The following is a 16,932-nucleotide window of genomic DNA, read 5'->3' on the forward strand; positions in this document are numbered from 1 at the left end:
GTGCCTTTGTAACTTTGGTCAATGAACAAATGGACATAATCGGAGGGCTATCTGCACTTCTCCTCAAATGTTGGTGAGTAAAATGTACTCCTGGTCTCTGGCTGATGAGTAAAAGCATTAGGCTAAATAGGACAATATTTATGTCTCCTACTGTTACAGGGATCTTTCTTATATTAAAATCATGGATGTTGGAAGGAGTTACCTTGTAAACCATGTAATGGATCATATTCAGAGTCGGATTGTTTACTACCTCATGAATATCCATGTAACTCCTCGTTCCATCTACCTCTGTCGACATGGTGAAAGTGAACTAAATCTAAAGGGAAGAATAGGAGGAGACCCGGGCTTGTCCCATAGAGGGAAAGAGGTAATTATGTTCTATCTATTGTTACTCTGTTCTGTATTTTACCACATTTAAAATTTATTTTGAGTATTTTTTTTTAATGTGCGTTATCTTGCATTTGTTTGTGTTCTTGGATTTAAGAAGAGATTTGGGTCCAGATAATGAAATATATGGAACATTTGGCATTTTTCTTTTGAACAGTAAACCAGATTTCCTTTCCAGAGAATATGTCAGAACAGAAACTGCATTGGATTAATTTAAATAAAATGTTAAATTAACTGCAAACGGAGCTGGGTCCAGGAGATTGTCAAAGCTTCTTTGGGGAGGGGGTCCTTCCTGGCTTCCTACAAGGAGGCACTTGTGCACCCCCTCCTCAAGAAGCCTTCCCTGGACCCAGCCATTTTATGGGGAAGGTTGTTGAGAAGGTGGTGGCGCTTCAGCTCCAGTGGTCCTTGGAAGAAGCCGATTATCTAGGCCCCCAACAGTCGGGTTTCAGGCCCGGCTACAGCATGGAAACTGCTTTGGTTGCGTTGATGGATGATCTCTGGTGGGACCGGGACAGGGGTTTATCCTCTGTCCTGGTGCTTTTTGACCTCTCAGCGGCTTTCGATACCATGGACCATGGTATCTTTCTGCGCCGGCTGGAGGGGTTGGGAATGGGAGGCACTGTCCTTCAGTGGCTCTCCTCCTACCTCTCCGGTCGGTCGCAGTTGGTGTTAGTGGGGGGTCAGAGGTCGGCCTCTAGGTCTCTCCCTTGTGGGGTGCCTTACGGGTCGGTCCTTTCTCCCCTGCTATTCAATATCTACATGAAACCGCTGGGCGTGATCATTCAGGGGCATGGGGTGAGGTATCATCAGTATGCTGATGATACCCAGCTGTACATCTCCACCCCATGTCCAGTCAATTAAGCAGTGGAGGTGATGTGCCGGTGCCTGGAGGCTGTTAGAGTCTGGATGGGTGTCAAGAGACTCAAACTCAACCCTGATAAGAAGGAGTGGCTGTGGGTTTTGCCTCCCAAGGACAATTCCATCTGTCCGTCCATTACCCTGGGGGGAGGGAAATTACTGACCCCCTCAGAGAGGTTCCGCAACTTGGGCATCCTCCTCGATCCACAGCTTACAATAGAGCAGTGATTTTCAACCTTTTTTGAGCCGCGTCACATTTTTTACATTTACGAAACCCTGGGGCACATTTTTTTTGGGGGGGGGGGTAAACAAAAGTTTGGACAAAAAAATTATCTTCCTCCCTTTCACTCTATTTCTCTCTCCCTCTTTCTCTCCCTTCCTTCCTATTTCTCTCTCTCTCTCCATCCCTCTTTCTTTCTCTTCCTTCCCTCCTCTCTTTTTTGCTCTCTTTCTCTCTCCCTCCCTACCTCCCTCTATGTCTTTCTCTCTTGCTTGCTTTCTTTCTCTTGCTCTCTCTCTCTTGCTCTCTTACTTTCTTTCTCTTGCTTTCTCTCTCTCTTGTTCTCTCTCTCTCTTTCGCTCTTTCTCTTTCTCTCTCTTGCTTTCTTTCTCTCTGAGCTTCGCGGCACACCTGACCATGTCTCACGGCACACTAGTGTGCCACGGCACACTGGTTGAAAAACACTGCAATAGAGAACCATCTTTCGACTGTGGCGAGGGGGGCGTTTGCCCAGGTTCGCCTGGTGCACCAGTTGCGGCCCTACCTGGACTGGCAGTCACTGCTCACAGTCACTCATGCCCTCATCACCTCAAGGTTCGACTACTGTAATGCTCTCTACATGGGGCTACCTTTGAAAAGTGTTCGGAAACTTCAGATCGTGCAGAATACAGCTGCGAGAGCAATCATGGGATTTCCCAGATATACCCATGTCACACCAACACTCTGCAGTCTGCATTGGTTGCTGATCAGTTTCCGGTCACAATTCAAAGTGTTGGTTATGACCTATAAAGCCCTTCATGGCATCGGACCAGAATATCTCCGTGACCACCTTCTGCCGCACGAATCCCAGCGACTGATTAGGTCCCACAGAGTTGGCCTTCTCTGGGTCCCGTCAATGAAACAATCTTGTTTGGCGGGCCCCAGGGGAAGAGCCTTCTCTGTGGCAGCCCCGACCCTCTGGAATCAACTCCCCCCCCGGAATTCAGGACTGCCTCCACCCTCCTTGCCTTTTACAAACTCTTTAAAACCCACCTCTGCCATCAGGAATGGGGAAATTGATTCCCCCGTGCCGTGCCGTTTTATGTATGGTTTGTCTGGGATGTATGACTGTTTTTATATTAAGGGTTTTAAATTGTTTTTTAATCATTGGATTTGTACTATGTTTTGTTGTTGTGATGATGATAATAATAATAATAATAATAATAATAATAATAATAATAATAATAAATGTTCACAACATATTTATTAATTTTCCCTCAGGGACATGTTAAAAATTACAAGTCAATGGCAAGCTTTTTGGGGCTGTGGGGCGACCCAGATGTTCAGGCTTACAGTGAGGCTTGATGGATAGGAAATTTTGGAAATTGAAGTCTGCACATTTTAAAGTTGCTAAGATTGAGAGATGGTGATATCACAAGATTCTTAAAAACTGTGAAACATTTCAAGAAAGATTGCAGTCAGATACAGGAAGCTGGAGATGTCACAGGCCTCCATTTATTTTTACTATATAAAAAACATAAATCTTTCAGCCTGAATAAGAAATGTTCAAGGAGGTTATGCTTCTACAGGTGGAAGTTCCTTACACTCATGCAATGTTTTAGTACACCAAAATTAACAGTGCCCTCTCATTTTAGTAAATGAATATGTATTGTAGTTTTTAAGTGCAAGACAAATTTCTTTGTTGAAGGACTATGTGAGCCTTTGAAAGACCTCATTCAAAATTTGTTATCTTTTGATATTGAATCTGAGTAGCCATTATAATGTATTTTAATGACCTTTTCCAGTTTGCCAAAAGCTTGGGCCAGTTCATTAATGATCAAAACATCAAAGACCTGAAAGTCTGGACAAGTCAGATGAAGAGGACCATTCAGACTGCTGAGGCTCTGAGAGTGCCTTATGAGCAGTGGAAAGTTTTAAATGAAATCGATGCGGTAGGATTCTTTTCTGTTACATGCATAACCATGTATACTTGTGGTTTTTTGGTGAAGATGATGACAATGAGCTCCTGCAGCTTCCTGAAGTTTTATAACTATCAGACAAGTCTTCAAGACTTATTTCAAATGTATTTGATTGCACTGCACCTATTGCTTCTCTTGCCATAAAACTATAATGTTAACTATCATATTATGCTTAAAAAAGGTAAATGTTAGTTGGTTTCAGGAGGTTTAGAAAGTATTTGTGCCCTTTCTTGCTACAGAATTACTTCCATTGTTTTTGAACTGATGTCAGGTAATAAACTAATTTTATTTTAAACAACTATTCCTAATTTGAAGGGATGCTTTAAAGCAGGGTCAGGCAATTAATTTTGCCATAGGGCCGCATGAGAAATTGGGATGGTTTTAGAGGGCCGGACTAATATAATTAACTCATTTCTATCCAATACTGTATATTATTGGGTAGAACGGAGTTAATTTTATTATAATTATAAATTATAATTATATTATATATTATATATTATTACATATTATATATTATAATATATAATTATATATTATATATTATATATATAATTATATATTATATATTATATATATAATTATATATTATATATCTTGAACACCTGGTTCTTATCTAGAAAAGTTGGACCGACCTCCGCAGGCCGGTCACAGACAGCGGGCGGGCTGCATCCGGCCCTCGGGCCGCATCTTGCCCAGGTCTGCTTTAAAGTTAAGTTGCAAATCAAAGTTTGTTTTAATGATTGTGTGAAAATAAAATGCTATTTCTGCTCTATGTCTTATTGATTGATTGAATTTATTTGCTGTCCATGTTGAATGATTTTTCAACTTGAAATTGACACAACAGTTTTTTAAAAAAATACATTGTTTCAAATAATGAATTTTTAATAATAAATTACTTTGTTTATGCTGTTTGTAATTTGATTAGGTTTTGTTTGTTGAAATTTGTAGAAATGTGGGTCAAAATTCAGTAAATTAATTGAAATGAATTCATTAAGAACTTTAAATTAATTGAATTTTGAAAAACATTACTGCTGAAGTCCCTGACAATAACCACAGATTTTTTTTCCTGATGAAATTTGAAAAAATTATGAGAAAGCAGATTCGACCAATTAGATCAAGCTGTGAAAAACCATTGTGTTGTTTCCATATTCAGGAGTTTTGGTGAGGGGAGTAAAACCATTGGTTATAATAGCCCTCCCCCCACCTCAAGGTTTGCTTAGCTCCAACAAGAAGCTAAATACAGATATTTTTAATACCAGAAGGTATTTGGAGTATTTGCTTGTTGATGGGGTTTTGTTTAGCTTCTTGTTGTTATTTTATATTTTGTTTCATTTATTGTAAACTGCTAAGATTTTACTTTGGATTATGGCAAGGTATACATTTGATTAGATAAATAAATATATCCGTGAATTGTATTTCTATTTATAAAGCTAAACTTCAGAATTCATAATGAGAATGATAATAACACAGCCTGATCAAGTCGGTTTACATAAGTTATCTCTCAGTAAACATTAAACCATAAGATATACAGTGTTCCCTCGATTTTCGCGGGGGATGCGTTCTGAGACCGCCTGCGAAAGTCGAATTTCCGCGAAGTAGAGATGCGGAAGTAAATACACCATTTTTGGCTATGGACAGTATCACAAGCCTTCCCTTAACACTTTTAACCCCTAAATTACAATTTCCCATTCCCTTAGCAACCATTTAGATTATTACTCACCATGTTTATTTATTAAAGTTTATTAAAAAAAATATTTGCTAAAGGCGGATGAAAGTTTGGCGATGACATATGACGTCATCGGGCGGGAAAAACTGTGGTATAGGGAAAAAACAGCGAATTATTTTTTAATTAATATTTTTGAAAAACCGTGGTATAGACTTTTCGCGAAGTTCGAACCCGCGAAAATCGAGGGAACACTGTATTTACAAGTTGAAAGAATAGGCTTCCAGTGAATTCATGATGAAAGTGGCATTTTAGTACGGAATCCTTGTGAGCAGAGCCCACGTTTCCTGTCATGCTTCATGCAGTCTCTTTTTTCCTCTTTGTTTCCATAGGGAGTCTGTGAAGAAATGACATACGAAGAAATTCAGGAAAATTATCCATTAGAATTTGCTTTGAGAGACCAGGACAAATACAGATACCGATATCCTAAAGGCGAGGTTTGTTAAATTTTACTTCTTTCCAGCTTGAAGATGCCGAAATCTTTCTGTAAGTGTTTCAAAAGAGAAATGTTTTGAAATAAAGGGAGTTGTTGCCTCTTTCTCATGAGGAAGTTTTTCCGCAACTTCTTTGTGTTACTAAAGTAAGAAACCAGTTTCTCATTTGTGTAATGTGTATGTTAAGTAACACCTTTTCTTTGTAACTTGAAAAGCTATCCTATCTAGAGTTCAAATTTTAAGCAGGGCTGAAAGGCTTTGTAAAAAACGTTTGGAAAAGGAGAAAATAAATCTGTTTCTATTTCAGACTTTTTGGTTCAGTGGTTTTGATGAGGGCTGGCCATCCTGTAGCTGAACACCCAGGGCCCTCTGATGGAACATGCATTAGTGTTTTCTGCTTTCTCTAAGTAGAGCAACAAAATTTAAAACCACATTATTTGAGGCTTAGTTAATCGCTTGTTAGCCTGCCCTTTTATAAGCTGCCACTAAAAGTCAAGCATTAATCAAAAGCACCAATAAAAGCAGCTGCTAACAGTATTTGTTAAAAGTGCAACATGCCTTAAATCCACGTATCATGTGTTGGCTGAGTGATCATAATGTTCAAAACACTGTAGGAGTGCAGATGGCATAGAGGCAGTCGGGTTATAATGGATGTTATGTAAGATGGAAACCTTTTTGGAGCTGTTTGCTGATTGTAGAGAGAAAGGAGGATTTGTGTTTTTCAGTCAACAGTTGCACATCTTAATGACTACTGCTGGGTTAACTTTGGCTGTCTATGTTCACGTGTTCCTTAACAAAGCAAAAATGTATGTTTTGGTAAAGCACCGGGTGGCTGCTTCCCTCCAGTTTATCTGCTGATCTATTCACGGTAGTTTTCCAAAACTTTTGTTCCATGTTTGAAGGTACAAAATATACAGCTTTTAAAAAATTAATTTCTGTAGCAGGATTCCTGTTTTGGAAAACTGTCAGCAAGAACACATTTCATTATGTTTACATGAAAACATGCTAAATGCTACTTGTATTAACTACCCAGCTATTTACAAAGTTTCTTATATAGGGAAAAATAAACATTAATGTGTAAATATTGAAATAGACAAAGAATAAAGTGACAGAATCAGTCTGTAATCTTCTGCAATTGGAATTCTGTGGTATGGAAAAAAATAGGCACAGATTGCTATTAAAAGAATGGATCCAGAGAGGAAGAATGGATGTTGAAATCATTTCATGTAAGTCAGTAATTACTTGATAGTTGCCATTAATCTACCACTTGAATTTCAAGCACAAAGGAATGATTAAAAGTTGCAAAGAAGAAATACCACTCTAGAATTGGATCCAGACAGAGGATAAACCTTTCTGATAAGTATCAATGCAGCCTTAAAGTAACAATACAGCTGCTTTAAGAATTGCATTGATTTTAATAAGTAATAAGCATTTTTCCCAGTTTCACAGATCAGAAGCATTTGTATCATTACAGTATTTTAAAGAGAACACAGGTGGTACTATTTAACCCACCTTAGAGCAAATCAATTTTATTATAAAACTATGCTCATTTATACATATATCCATATTACCGTGATTTTTTTGCTGTTGTCTTTTCAGTCCTATGAAGATCTTGTTCAAAGGTTAGAGCCAGTAATTATGGAGTTGGAAAGGCAGGAAAATGTGCTTGTAATCTGTCACCAAGCTGTTATGCGTTGTTTGCTTGCTTACTTTTTGGATAAGCCTGCAGGTAGGTACCTTACAAATGGCCACAGAGAATGCTCATGTTAATCCATAGTAACTTTCATTTTGTTACCAGGTAATTGCAGACAAGTGATATAAATTTAGGATATCACTGTGTCAGTAGTTCTCAACCTGTGGTCTGTGGACACTTTGTGTGGTGTGTGTGATGTTTATGAAGACTTGAAGAAATGTTATGATTTATTTAGTGATCTGTGGTCATGGTTTGTGGCCACAAAAGGTATTTAAAGGAGGTCTGTGGTGAAGAAAAGATTCACTGTTTTTTAGGTTGGTTAAAATATATTTATTTGTTTAGTTTTTCTGCCGTCAGTCTTCTATGTTTCTGTTTCTAGTTATTTCAATTTACCATTTCTTTATTATTTTGTTTCACCTGGCTAAGTCTTAGAATCTTACCTGTGTCTGTTATCCCACGGTAGCATTGCTTGTGTGCTCTTTGCTTTTCTACAAATGGAAGGTATAAATACTAATTAATAACCACTTTATTGTCAATAGAAGATACAGTGATCCCCCGATTATCGCGAGGGTTCCGTTCCAAGACCCCTCGCGATAATCGATAACTCGCGATGTAGCGGCACGGAAGTAAAAACACCATCTGCGCATGCGCGTCCTGTTTTCCATGGCCGCACATGCGCAGATGGTGGAGTTTGCGTGTGGGCGGCGGGGAAGACCCCTTCGGCCGCCCAACAGCTGATCTGCTCCGCAGCGCAGCAGCAGCGAGGAGCCGAAGATGGGGTTTCCCCGTTGCCCAGGCAACGGGGAAACCCCAAGATCGCTTGCCGCTTGCCCGTTCGCCCGCCCACCCGGCTGCTCGCTTGCAGCGCCGCAGCAGCGAGGAGCCGAAGATGGGGTTTCCCCATCGCTGGAGAGCAAGAGGGGGAGAGATAGAGAAAGAGAGAGAAGGAAAGAAAGAGATGAGAGAGGGAGAAAGAGAGTGTGAGAGAGGAAGAAGCAAGATAGAGAAAGAGAGAGAGAAAGAAAGATGAGAAAGGAAGGGAGTGACGTCATCGGGTGGAAAAATCGCGATATAGCGATTCGCAATGATCGGGATCGCGAAACTCGGGGGATCACTGTAGTCCTTTTTACCATATTTTTATTTATTTATATATTTCAGAACAACTGCCTTATCTCAAGTGCCCTCTGCATACGGTCTTAAAGCTAACTCCAGTGGCTTATGGTGAGATATTAAATTTGAGCTAAGCAAATGAATCAACTTTATTATGAACTTTATTCATCAACTTTATTATAAAAACCATTTCACTAGATTACATCTATCAAAGGCAGACTAGTAATTCCTAGTCCAAACAGTTTATATATCAAATCACTTGTACTTGTTAAACAAATCACAGCCTGCATTAAACCACTCAGTTCATCATAAACCAAAATCTTTTAAAATAGACATTGCTTCTATTCTAAGCTGGGAATTTGAATAACTACGGTCCTATTCAGGGATACTCCTGTAACTTAGTTACACTTCAAATAAAAAGAAGCCTGCAGTGACCTCTAGTGTCCAAAATGCTGCAGTTATTGCAGATAAATGTATTACTACTGTATGTTAAAGGCAGGCGTCCATTTTTAGAATGTCAACCTCTCCAGCTGGAGTAGGGTGCAAATGAAGCAAGAGGGAGCTGGGCAAGCCACTAGCACTGATGATGTTACCTACTTCAGTTAATGAAACATCTGCAACAAAACTTGCGAACTGAAAATGTTACAAGACACCAGAAATATGGGGGATGGGGTGGAGTACCAGATTGGAAGCTGTATCACTAGGCTTCAGTGCTCAAATGCCAGAGTGTTGTATAAGGAAACTTTATAAAGCAACCTTACCTGAACAGATGCTACAAGTGTTAACAAATCTTAATCAGAACTATTTTAACCAGTATTTATTTGTGTCAAATTCCATTGGCTATAAAAGGAAGTTATTGTTACTTTAAGTTAAGTTATTGTTATGCTGTTGTTATTATTGTTCTTTTTTTAGTGAATAAAATATATTAAAAATGAAAATGTTGATTTCTCCTACAGGTTGCAAAGTGGAATCTATTTTTCTAAATGTTGAGGCTGTAAATACACACAGGGAAAAACCACGGGTAGGTCTTCTTACTGAATATAAATTTAAAACTTTACAAGAAGCTTGGAAGAAGTATTAAACTAGAAAACCTGCCAGTAAGAGAAGAATTAAGCACTCCCTACCCCTTTCTTAACTGCATCTTCCAGATTGCTTCTTCCCGAAGTAGATTTTTAAAATGTATTTTTTAAAAAATAAGATAGCAGGGGAACATTGTAAAAAAAGCCATTGAGTTTCATACCTTCTTTGATTTTTGGAGTGGGGATTCACAACCATCCAGAGTTTCATATTTGGGAACACTGATAAAACAGTTTATCTGATTAGTGGAATGTTTAATGTTCTCTTTAATACACTTCGATGACTTTTAGAAATAATTCTGCATGAAAAAATTAATGTCATACAAGATTTCAGGGGTGAATGGCTTCTAAACATGCCTATATCCCTCAATACAGTGTAGACAACACCTCTGCAGTATTCAGATACTGTATATTGCCATTCAGTGACAGATCTCATTCTTTTAATGTAAAGGGGAAAAATATTTTAGATTTGTAGGTACTTTAGTACTTTCTCTTGTCCTGACCCTAATTTCAACAGGCTGTTTTGCCTTGTGCTCTACTACAGCAACCCTGACTTATGTCATGTCAAATATAACTGCAGTAGTTCAGTTTTTGGTATCTCTATGTTTTATGTGAAATGTACTACATTATTTTGGAAACTTTTTTGTTATCTTGATTTTGAAAGCCACCTGTTGCTCATTCTAGGACAATAGCAGCAAAGACTTTTCTGTCCGGCTAGATTGGAAGCTTATTTTTTATAATAAAATTTTGGAATAACTATAAATTCATAGACACTCTTTTTTAATGCAAAATTATGGTTATTCTCTCTAATAGACACACATCATTGTTTAGTGATTGACTTCCGTTTGTGTCTGTTGGATTTATATGAAAAGTCTCATCTATTTTACTCATACTTCCTAACATGATGGAAGGCGTGCTAACAAAAGCACAAACACAATTTTGACTGAATATGTCAAATAAATGTCATATAAACGTTTCTGTGTCCAACATTACTTTTCGTGTTTTGATTCTGAGCCATTTGTATATCTATGCTACCAGTACTATGATTTACTATTAGGTCCATATAGTCAAACTTTGGTTCATTTAATTTTGGTTTATTTATTGTGTGAACAAATACTTGTAGTTTGTATACCATAGTTCATGGTTGATATCTGGTAGTTTGTTCATTAAGTCAAAATATAGTTTAATGAGATATATGAACCCAATCAGTAAGACAGGAAACCATGATTGTATTCTTGTCTTCAGTGGGAATCTGGTGTACCAAGCTAAGTTAATAACAGGAAATATGTTCTTCAATATGTATTTTCATGTGGTGGCTGTTGCCTCTATTTATTTTCACGGAATAACTTAATTCAAGTTATTCTATTAATTCATAGCTGCTTTTTTTAAAGAAAAAAAAGATAGAATGTTCAGACTGCTTTGGTTCAAATGGCTTGTTTGATTGAAAGTTAGCTAGTTTCAGTCAGTTGTTTGTAAAGGAAATGCGTAAGTGAGTTTTTTCAGGATCAGTAATAGAGTTGTATATTGTATGGGAAGGAATGGCTGTTAGTTAACTCCTCCTTAAAGATGGAGCGGTCCCATCAGCTCTTAATGAGGCAGTGGTGCACTCCCTCCTCAAAGAACCATCGCTATCTAAGCTGGATAGTTTTTGCCCAGTTTCCAACCTTCCCTTCTTAGGGAAGGTGCTGGAAAAAGTAGTTGCAGGGCATCTGCAAGGGACCTTTGATCAAGCCGATCATCTAGATGCTTCTTATTGGTTTGGGACCAAGATTGCATTTATTGCGCTCATGGATGACCTCTGGTGGGAGTAGGATAGAGGTAATGCATCCATCCTGACTCTTCTTGAACTCTTGGCAGCGGCTATGTGTGTGTTGGTTCTCCTCCTTACTCCAGGATCAGTTTCAGTCGGTGTTGATACGCTTGGAGAGAATCAGGCTGCAGTACCTACTTTGTGAGATGCCTCGGGATTTGATTTCTCTCTCCTGTTTAACATCTACATTGATGAGGAGATCCATCAGTTTGGAGTGAGGTATAAACAGTATACAGATGACACCTAGCTTTATATCTCCACTCCAGTCCCCTTGACTGATGCTGTGGACATTGTATCCCAGGCTGTCAAAGCTGCTTTGGGTATAGCAAAACAGGCTCTGATTCAACTTCTGACATGGAGAGGCTGTGGCTATTTTGAGCCAAGGATTTTCCATCTCTAATTCTGGATGGGATAACACTACCTCGGGCAGACCTGGTTGCACAATCTGGGGGTTCTCCTAGACTCAGAGCTCTGGCTTGAAGAACAGGTAGAAGCTGGGGCTAGGAGAGCTTATGTACATCTTTGGATGGTGCACTAGTTGTGTCCATTCCTGCATCTCTATAGGACCAAGGAACTATTCACTTGCATATCACAAATATGAATTCACATCCATATTATCTATCCTTATCCAGTCTGCGTTCAAGACAATTTTCTGTAGTTCTGGGATCTTTTTGGCTTAGTAGGGAGAAATTTAAGGGTGTGCCTTGAAGTCTGGAAAGAGTCAGGTGGAGGCAGCACCAAGCTCTGCTTTATCACTCTCTGGACACATGCCGATTGGACCTTTCTTCTGGACTCAGCCTGGGTTTTCTATTAATTGGAGAGCTATTCCATCTTCTACTTACCTGGACAGGAAGAGAGAGAAGAACAGCCGGGGTGGGGGATATTTACTATAAGGACTGGGATGGTTGGTGGTTGTCGGATATGTGTGGTATGGGTGGGTATATGGGTGCCTTTGAAAGGAGAGCTAGGGAAGTGGGGACAGAGTAGAAAGCAGAAACTTCAAGATTGTGACCGGCAGGGATAGGTATGGCCGAATCTGAGGGACTCTGAGGTTGCTACTTGAGAGCTTGTCCAGAGCCAAGTGCTCAACCCATTAACCAGTTATTGTGTCCTCATGCCTTGGACTCTGACTGTTGCTTTTGAATGCCAGGTTGGTCTATATAAAATCTGTTCTCATTGATGACTTAGTCATGGATGAGGTGACTTATGTGGCATTATATAATCATGGGCTTGGAAGTAGGAATTCCCTGTTGGAGATATACTTGCCTCAGTTTTAGATTTGATGTAATTTCAGCCGAAAAAAGTCAGTAGAATGAGAGACGATAATGCTAAAGTAATAGACTAATGCAGGCAGTCCCTGGGTTAAGAACGCTTCATTTACAACCTGTACTTACAAATGGCCTGCCTTTTACTAAAATGGTGGACAGAGTTCTCCTTCCTTGAGTCAATGAACCATTGAAGCTGCACATTTTTAATGTAGGGCCTATTTTCAGCAGTTTGACACTGAGAAAAAAAGAACACCATCTACCATTTTTAGTAACATATAGCCCTCTTGTAAGTATATGTTCAAATTTGAGTTAAAGACAAGAATTGGAAACTGAACTCGTTCTTAATATGAGGACTTCCTGAGTCCAAAGGAAGGCATAGCTAAATGACCCTGTGAAATTAGAAGAAAGCATGGATTTCTGTATACAGACAGATAGCCCATAAGGTCATTGTGATTTAGTGGGTAGAAGTAACAACTAATAATATAGTTCTGTACTGCAGAGTACCCAGACTTACACAAGACATTTGGCAGATAAATGACAGCTCTGCTAGGAAAGAGCTGATCTTTTAGGACTAAAAGTGTGCCAATTTAATAGTAACATATTAAAGATGGGTGGAAAATGGTGGGATGGGGGTGGTGGTTTCCTCCAGAACAGGGATCTAAGTTGCTAAGCCTCATTGCCACCCATTGCTCCCACTAATCTGGGCATTGTAAGAGAACACGATTTGCAGGTATTTAGATACAACTATGAGAATGAAATTGGAGTATTTTAAAATTGTAACCTCTCCATGTATGGGAAGAAGGTTGCTGGTACTAAACTGGAACTACAGAATTATTTTATTCTGTAAATCAATAATAAATCAATTAATATATGTTTATAAGAAAATAGTACATGTTTATAAGAAAAGCAAGCACAAATTTTGTTTGGTGAATTGCAATCATCCATTAATTTAAATACAGGAGATTTCTTGTGGAAACACTGATTGGCAATCCTGCATGATAAATATTTTCTGTATTTTTATTACTATACAGAATGTAGACATTGTCAGACCTCGTGAAGATGCCCTTGTAACTGTCCCTGCTCATCTGTGAATCCTGTTTCCTGATCAGCTATGAAAGATGTGGTGCTGTTTTTATCATACTTTATTAATTTTCAATCAGTCATTCCAATCACTTTGAAATCAAATGCGAATATAGCAGTTTTTGTGTATTGCATGATTTGGAGATCAAATTGTTTTAGACTGTTTGAATTGAATAGTTGAATCTTTAATAAGTTATTGTTCACTTCTTCTGAAATGTGATTAGTAGTTCCTTTTGCAATATAACTTAATTATTGCTGATTTTTAATTTGACGTTTTATGTCCAGTAAAGCTCAATTCAGTACTTTCAATGCCTAAGTTATTAATAGTTACAATATATCTGACAGTTGCAATAAATACAATGGAACCAATGAAAAATAGCTGGGTATTTTTCAGGTTGACAGGGTGTTTATTCTGATATCACTGACCATTGTAATCCTATCAACAGAAATTATAATTCTAATTGATTTCAATGTATCTAAAAAGTTGTTTCCTATTAAGTGGGCAGTATTTCAAAGACGTTGGCCCATCTCCAATTGCCTGTCTTTACTTCCTAGGCATCAAAGCTTTTTCTAAAGCAGTTGAAGAGCATTGGCCTGGTTTCAAATGCTAGTCCACATAAGAGCATTAGTGACTATTACTCCTTTCTCAACTGTAGCAGTTTTCAGCTCTGGCTCTTGATCTGGTGTTGCCCCTGCTGGGTGGATTTTGGAAATGTTCTGGGAAGTCATGATCAGGGTGTAGAGTTGCATGTTCCCATGGCTTCCACATTTGCTCTGCTGAATCCTATGTCCTTTCCCTTTAGGCTCTCTGGGCTCATATTCATCTTTGTGGCTTCTCACTAGGTCTGCCATATCTGAGATGCAAAAGCTAGTTGACCATCAGATAGCAGCAAGGCCACAGTATTTTAGGCATCTCTGGTAGCTGTCCAAAGGTTTGCATGCAGCATCCTTTTTGTATACAGGACCATAATAGCATATCCCATCCATATCTTCTTGACATAATGTGTCGTACTTGACTTTATGTTTAAGATTTGTTAGTCATTGAATGGAAAAGTTGATACAAGGGGGAATCTTATGGGCACTAAAGAAAGACACATTTTGTAATATTTCACTATATCACTGCACAGCTAGTCTGTTTGAAAGTAGGTGTTTTGGTAAAAGGTGATGCTGTTTAATAGTTTGCTTGATTCAGGTTGCATTTAATGCAAGATAGTAGAAATTAAACTATACGTCATGTATCCACTTAGTAGATACCAACCAATCTGCAGCATTTGGCAGAATATAATCAGGTAATAGTACCTGAAAACGGCATATGTGGAGGAAAACCAACATTTATTACATGCCTTCTCTAGTGAAGGGAAATTTTGGGCAGTATTACTGATGAAGTTGTCATGTGATTTGCTAATGTAGGAAGTTGTAATGCTTCATTGTGGCCTAGAAAAAGAGATTTGGTTTAAAGAGGAGAAGAGGTAGGTGGATATAGATGAATGACTCTCAGAAGTTGTGATTTCCCCGTGTTTGTGCATGTATATTGAAAATAAAAACTTTGCTATCTGTTTGGCTGACTTTGAAGAGCTAAAAACATTGCACTGTGCATGATCCTAAATTCGTGCTAGTTAATGGTGAAAAACAATCTTCTGCTATACTTACTGAAACCAATATGTGGGCCCCAGGAGTTCATATTGAATAACATCCATCATCTCGTGAGTTGGCAATAACTTGAGCTTGTGAAAAAGTTTATTGGCTATGTCAGCCAGTGGGCAGCTGCTATTATTCAGTGTATACTTTGAACCAGACTTCTTTATAAATTGTCCTTCTCCTCAATTTTAATGTTGCGAGAGAATAAAAAAAATGATACATTGTCTGTGATTTTATGTATGTGTAACTTCTAGTAATGTCCCAAACCCCAAAGTTGTCATTTTTTCTCATGGCTTCTTGGTCTACATATTTTATTCTATGTCTGAAGGTAGCTGCTTGGAGAGTATGTATCTCTAGAGTACAATGTGGGTCTGCAACAGTAGTTCATCTTCAGAAATTTAAGGAATCTATTAGATCCCAAGATCTCTAAAGGCAAACTTATCTTTGGATGCAGTTAAGTCAAATTACTCATTCATCACTGCTTAAGAGGGCATTTTTCTAAGAGGTTAATCTCAGTGCAGGCTTACTATCTTAATTCCCTAAATTAATCAAGAGAATCTTTTTCATCAGGCCAGAATGAACTATTATTATTATTATTATTATTATTATTATTATTATTATTATTATTTAGATTTGTATGCCGCCCCTCTCCGTAGACTCCGTAAACTATGCATTTTCTTGGACTGTGAACCACTTAAAGCTTGCTAATCAATTCTTCTTATTTTATTTTCAGAATGTGTGTGTGAGCCGTTCTCGAGAAGATGCCTTGAAGACTGTACCTAATCATTTGTAGCTCTCTGGTCTCCCACCACTGTCCCAGGCTGCTATCCAATGTCAACATTAAGGACACTTCTCAGGGACACGATGATGAAAGCCTTCAAAAGAGGCAGCAAGCAAGGCAGAAAAAAGCCTGCTCTCTTCTTTTAAAATGGATTTCAAGACAAACTGAGCATTAAAGTGAAAAATGTACCGAGTATTTATGGAACGCAGGATGAAATTAGTTTTAATTTAATATATTTTATCTTCGGACTTGTCATTTTTGATCTCGAATGTTATATGTATAAATTGTCATTTGTTATTTTGAGATACTTCTAGCATTAGAATATCTTTTTGAGTTGGTCTTTCTGTTAGAAACAATCCTTTGATTAGTTTATTCAAACTTTATGCACATGAAATGTTATGCACACCAAAAGTATTTTAAACTTTTTCATCTACTAGACAGGATATTTATCATCTCCATCAAACTTCATTCAAGTTTTTTCCCCTTCCATTTCATAATTACATTGCTTTGGTTGATAATACAAAAAACTACATGTTTATGATCTATTCAATGTTATAAAGTGGGCTATTAAAAGTTTTTGGGGTGGGACAATAATGCTGTAGCAGTTGGTATTTATAACACCAACTTTTTAAATGATTTTATTAAAGTTTCTATTTCTATTTTAGCTTCTAAAATATTTTTTCTTTTATGGTCCTATTATAAAATGCTCTAGAGCCTCCTGGATAATTTATTCAAGTGATTTTTTTTTTAATCGAAAATAACAACAGGTTTCTTTCTACTTAATGAAAAAAAGTAATACACAAAATAAATAATAATATACAAAATAAAACCATTTTCAAAGCTCCCCCTCCTTTTAAAAATATAACTAATTCCATCTAAGAATACTGATGGAT

The 16,932-nt window shown here is 38.0% G+C and overlaps 1 protein-coding gene across 4 annotated transcripts in view; it reads left to right on the forward strand.

Moving 5' to 3' along the window:
- The window catches only part of PFKFB4 (6-phosphofructo-2-kinase/fructose-2,6-biphosphatase 4), an 86,952-nt gene extending 70,254 nt beyond the window's left edge, over positions 1-16,698 (forward strand). For 2 of the 4 annotated variants that reach the window (XM_070738620.1, XM_070738618.1), the window contains exons 8-15: positions 160-367; positions 3,253-3,399; positions 5,482-5,586; positions 7,183-7,312; positions 8,435-8,497; positions 9,343-9,407; positions 13,572-13,663; positions 15,992-16,698. In XM_070738620.1, coding sequence (XP_070594721.1) covers positions 160-367; positions 3,253-3,399; positions 5,482-5,586; positions 7,183-7,312; positions 8,435-8,497; positions 9,343-9,407; positions 13,572-13,631 — 778 coding nt within the window. In that variant the 3' untranslated portion in view covers positions 13,632-13,663; positions 15,992-16,698. The remainder of the gene's footprint in view (positions 1-159; positions 368-3,252; positions 3,400-5,481; positions 5,587-7,182; positions 7,313-8,434; positions 8,498-9,342; positions 9,408-13,571; positions 13,664-15,991) is intronic. The other 2 variants (XM_070738621.1, XM_070738619.1) reach the window with 1 other exon arrangement.
- Positions 16,699-16,932: the final 234 nt, after the last annotated feature.

Source organism: Erythrolamprus reginae, chromosome 2 (assembly GCF_031021105.1).
Source record: "Erythrolamprus reginae isolate rEryReg1 chromosome 2, rEryReg1.hap1, whole genome shotgun sequence".
NCBI classification, from domain to species: Eukaryota; Metazoa; Chordata; class Lepidosauria; order Squamata; family Dipsadidae; genus Erythrolamprus; species Erythrolamprus reginae.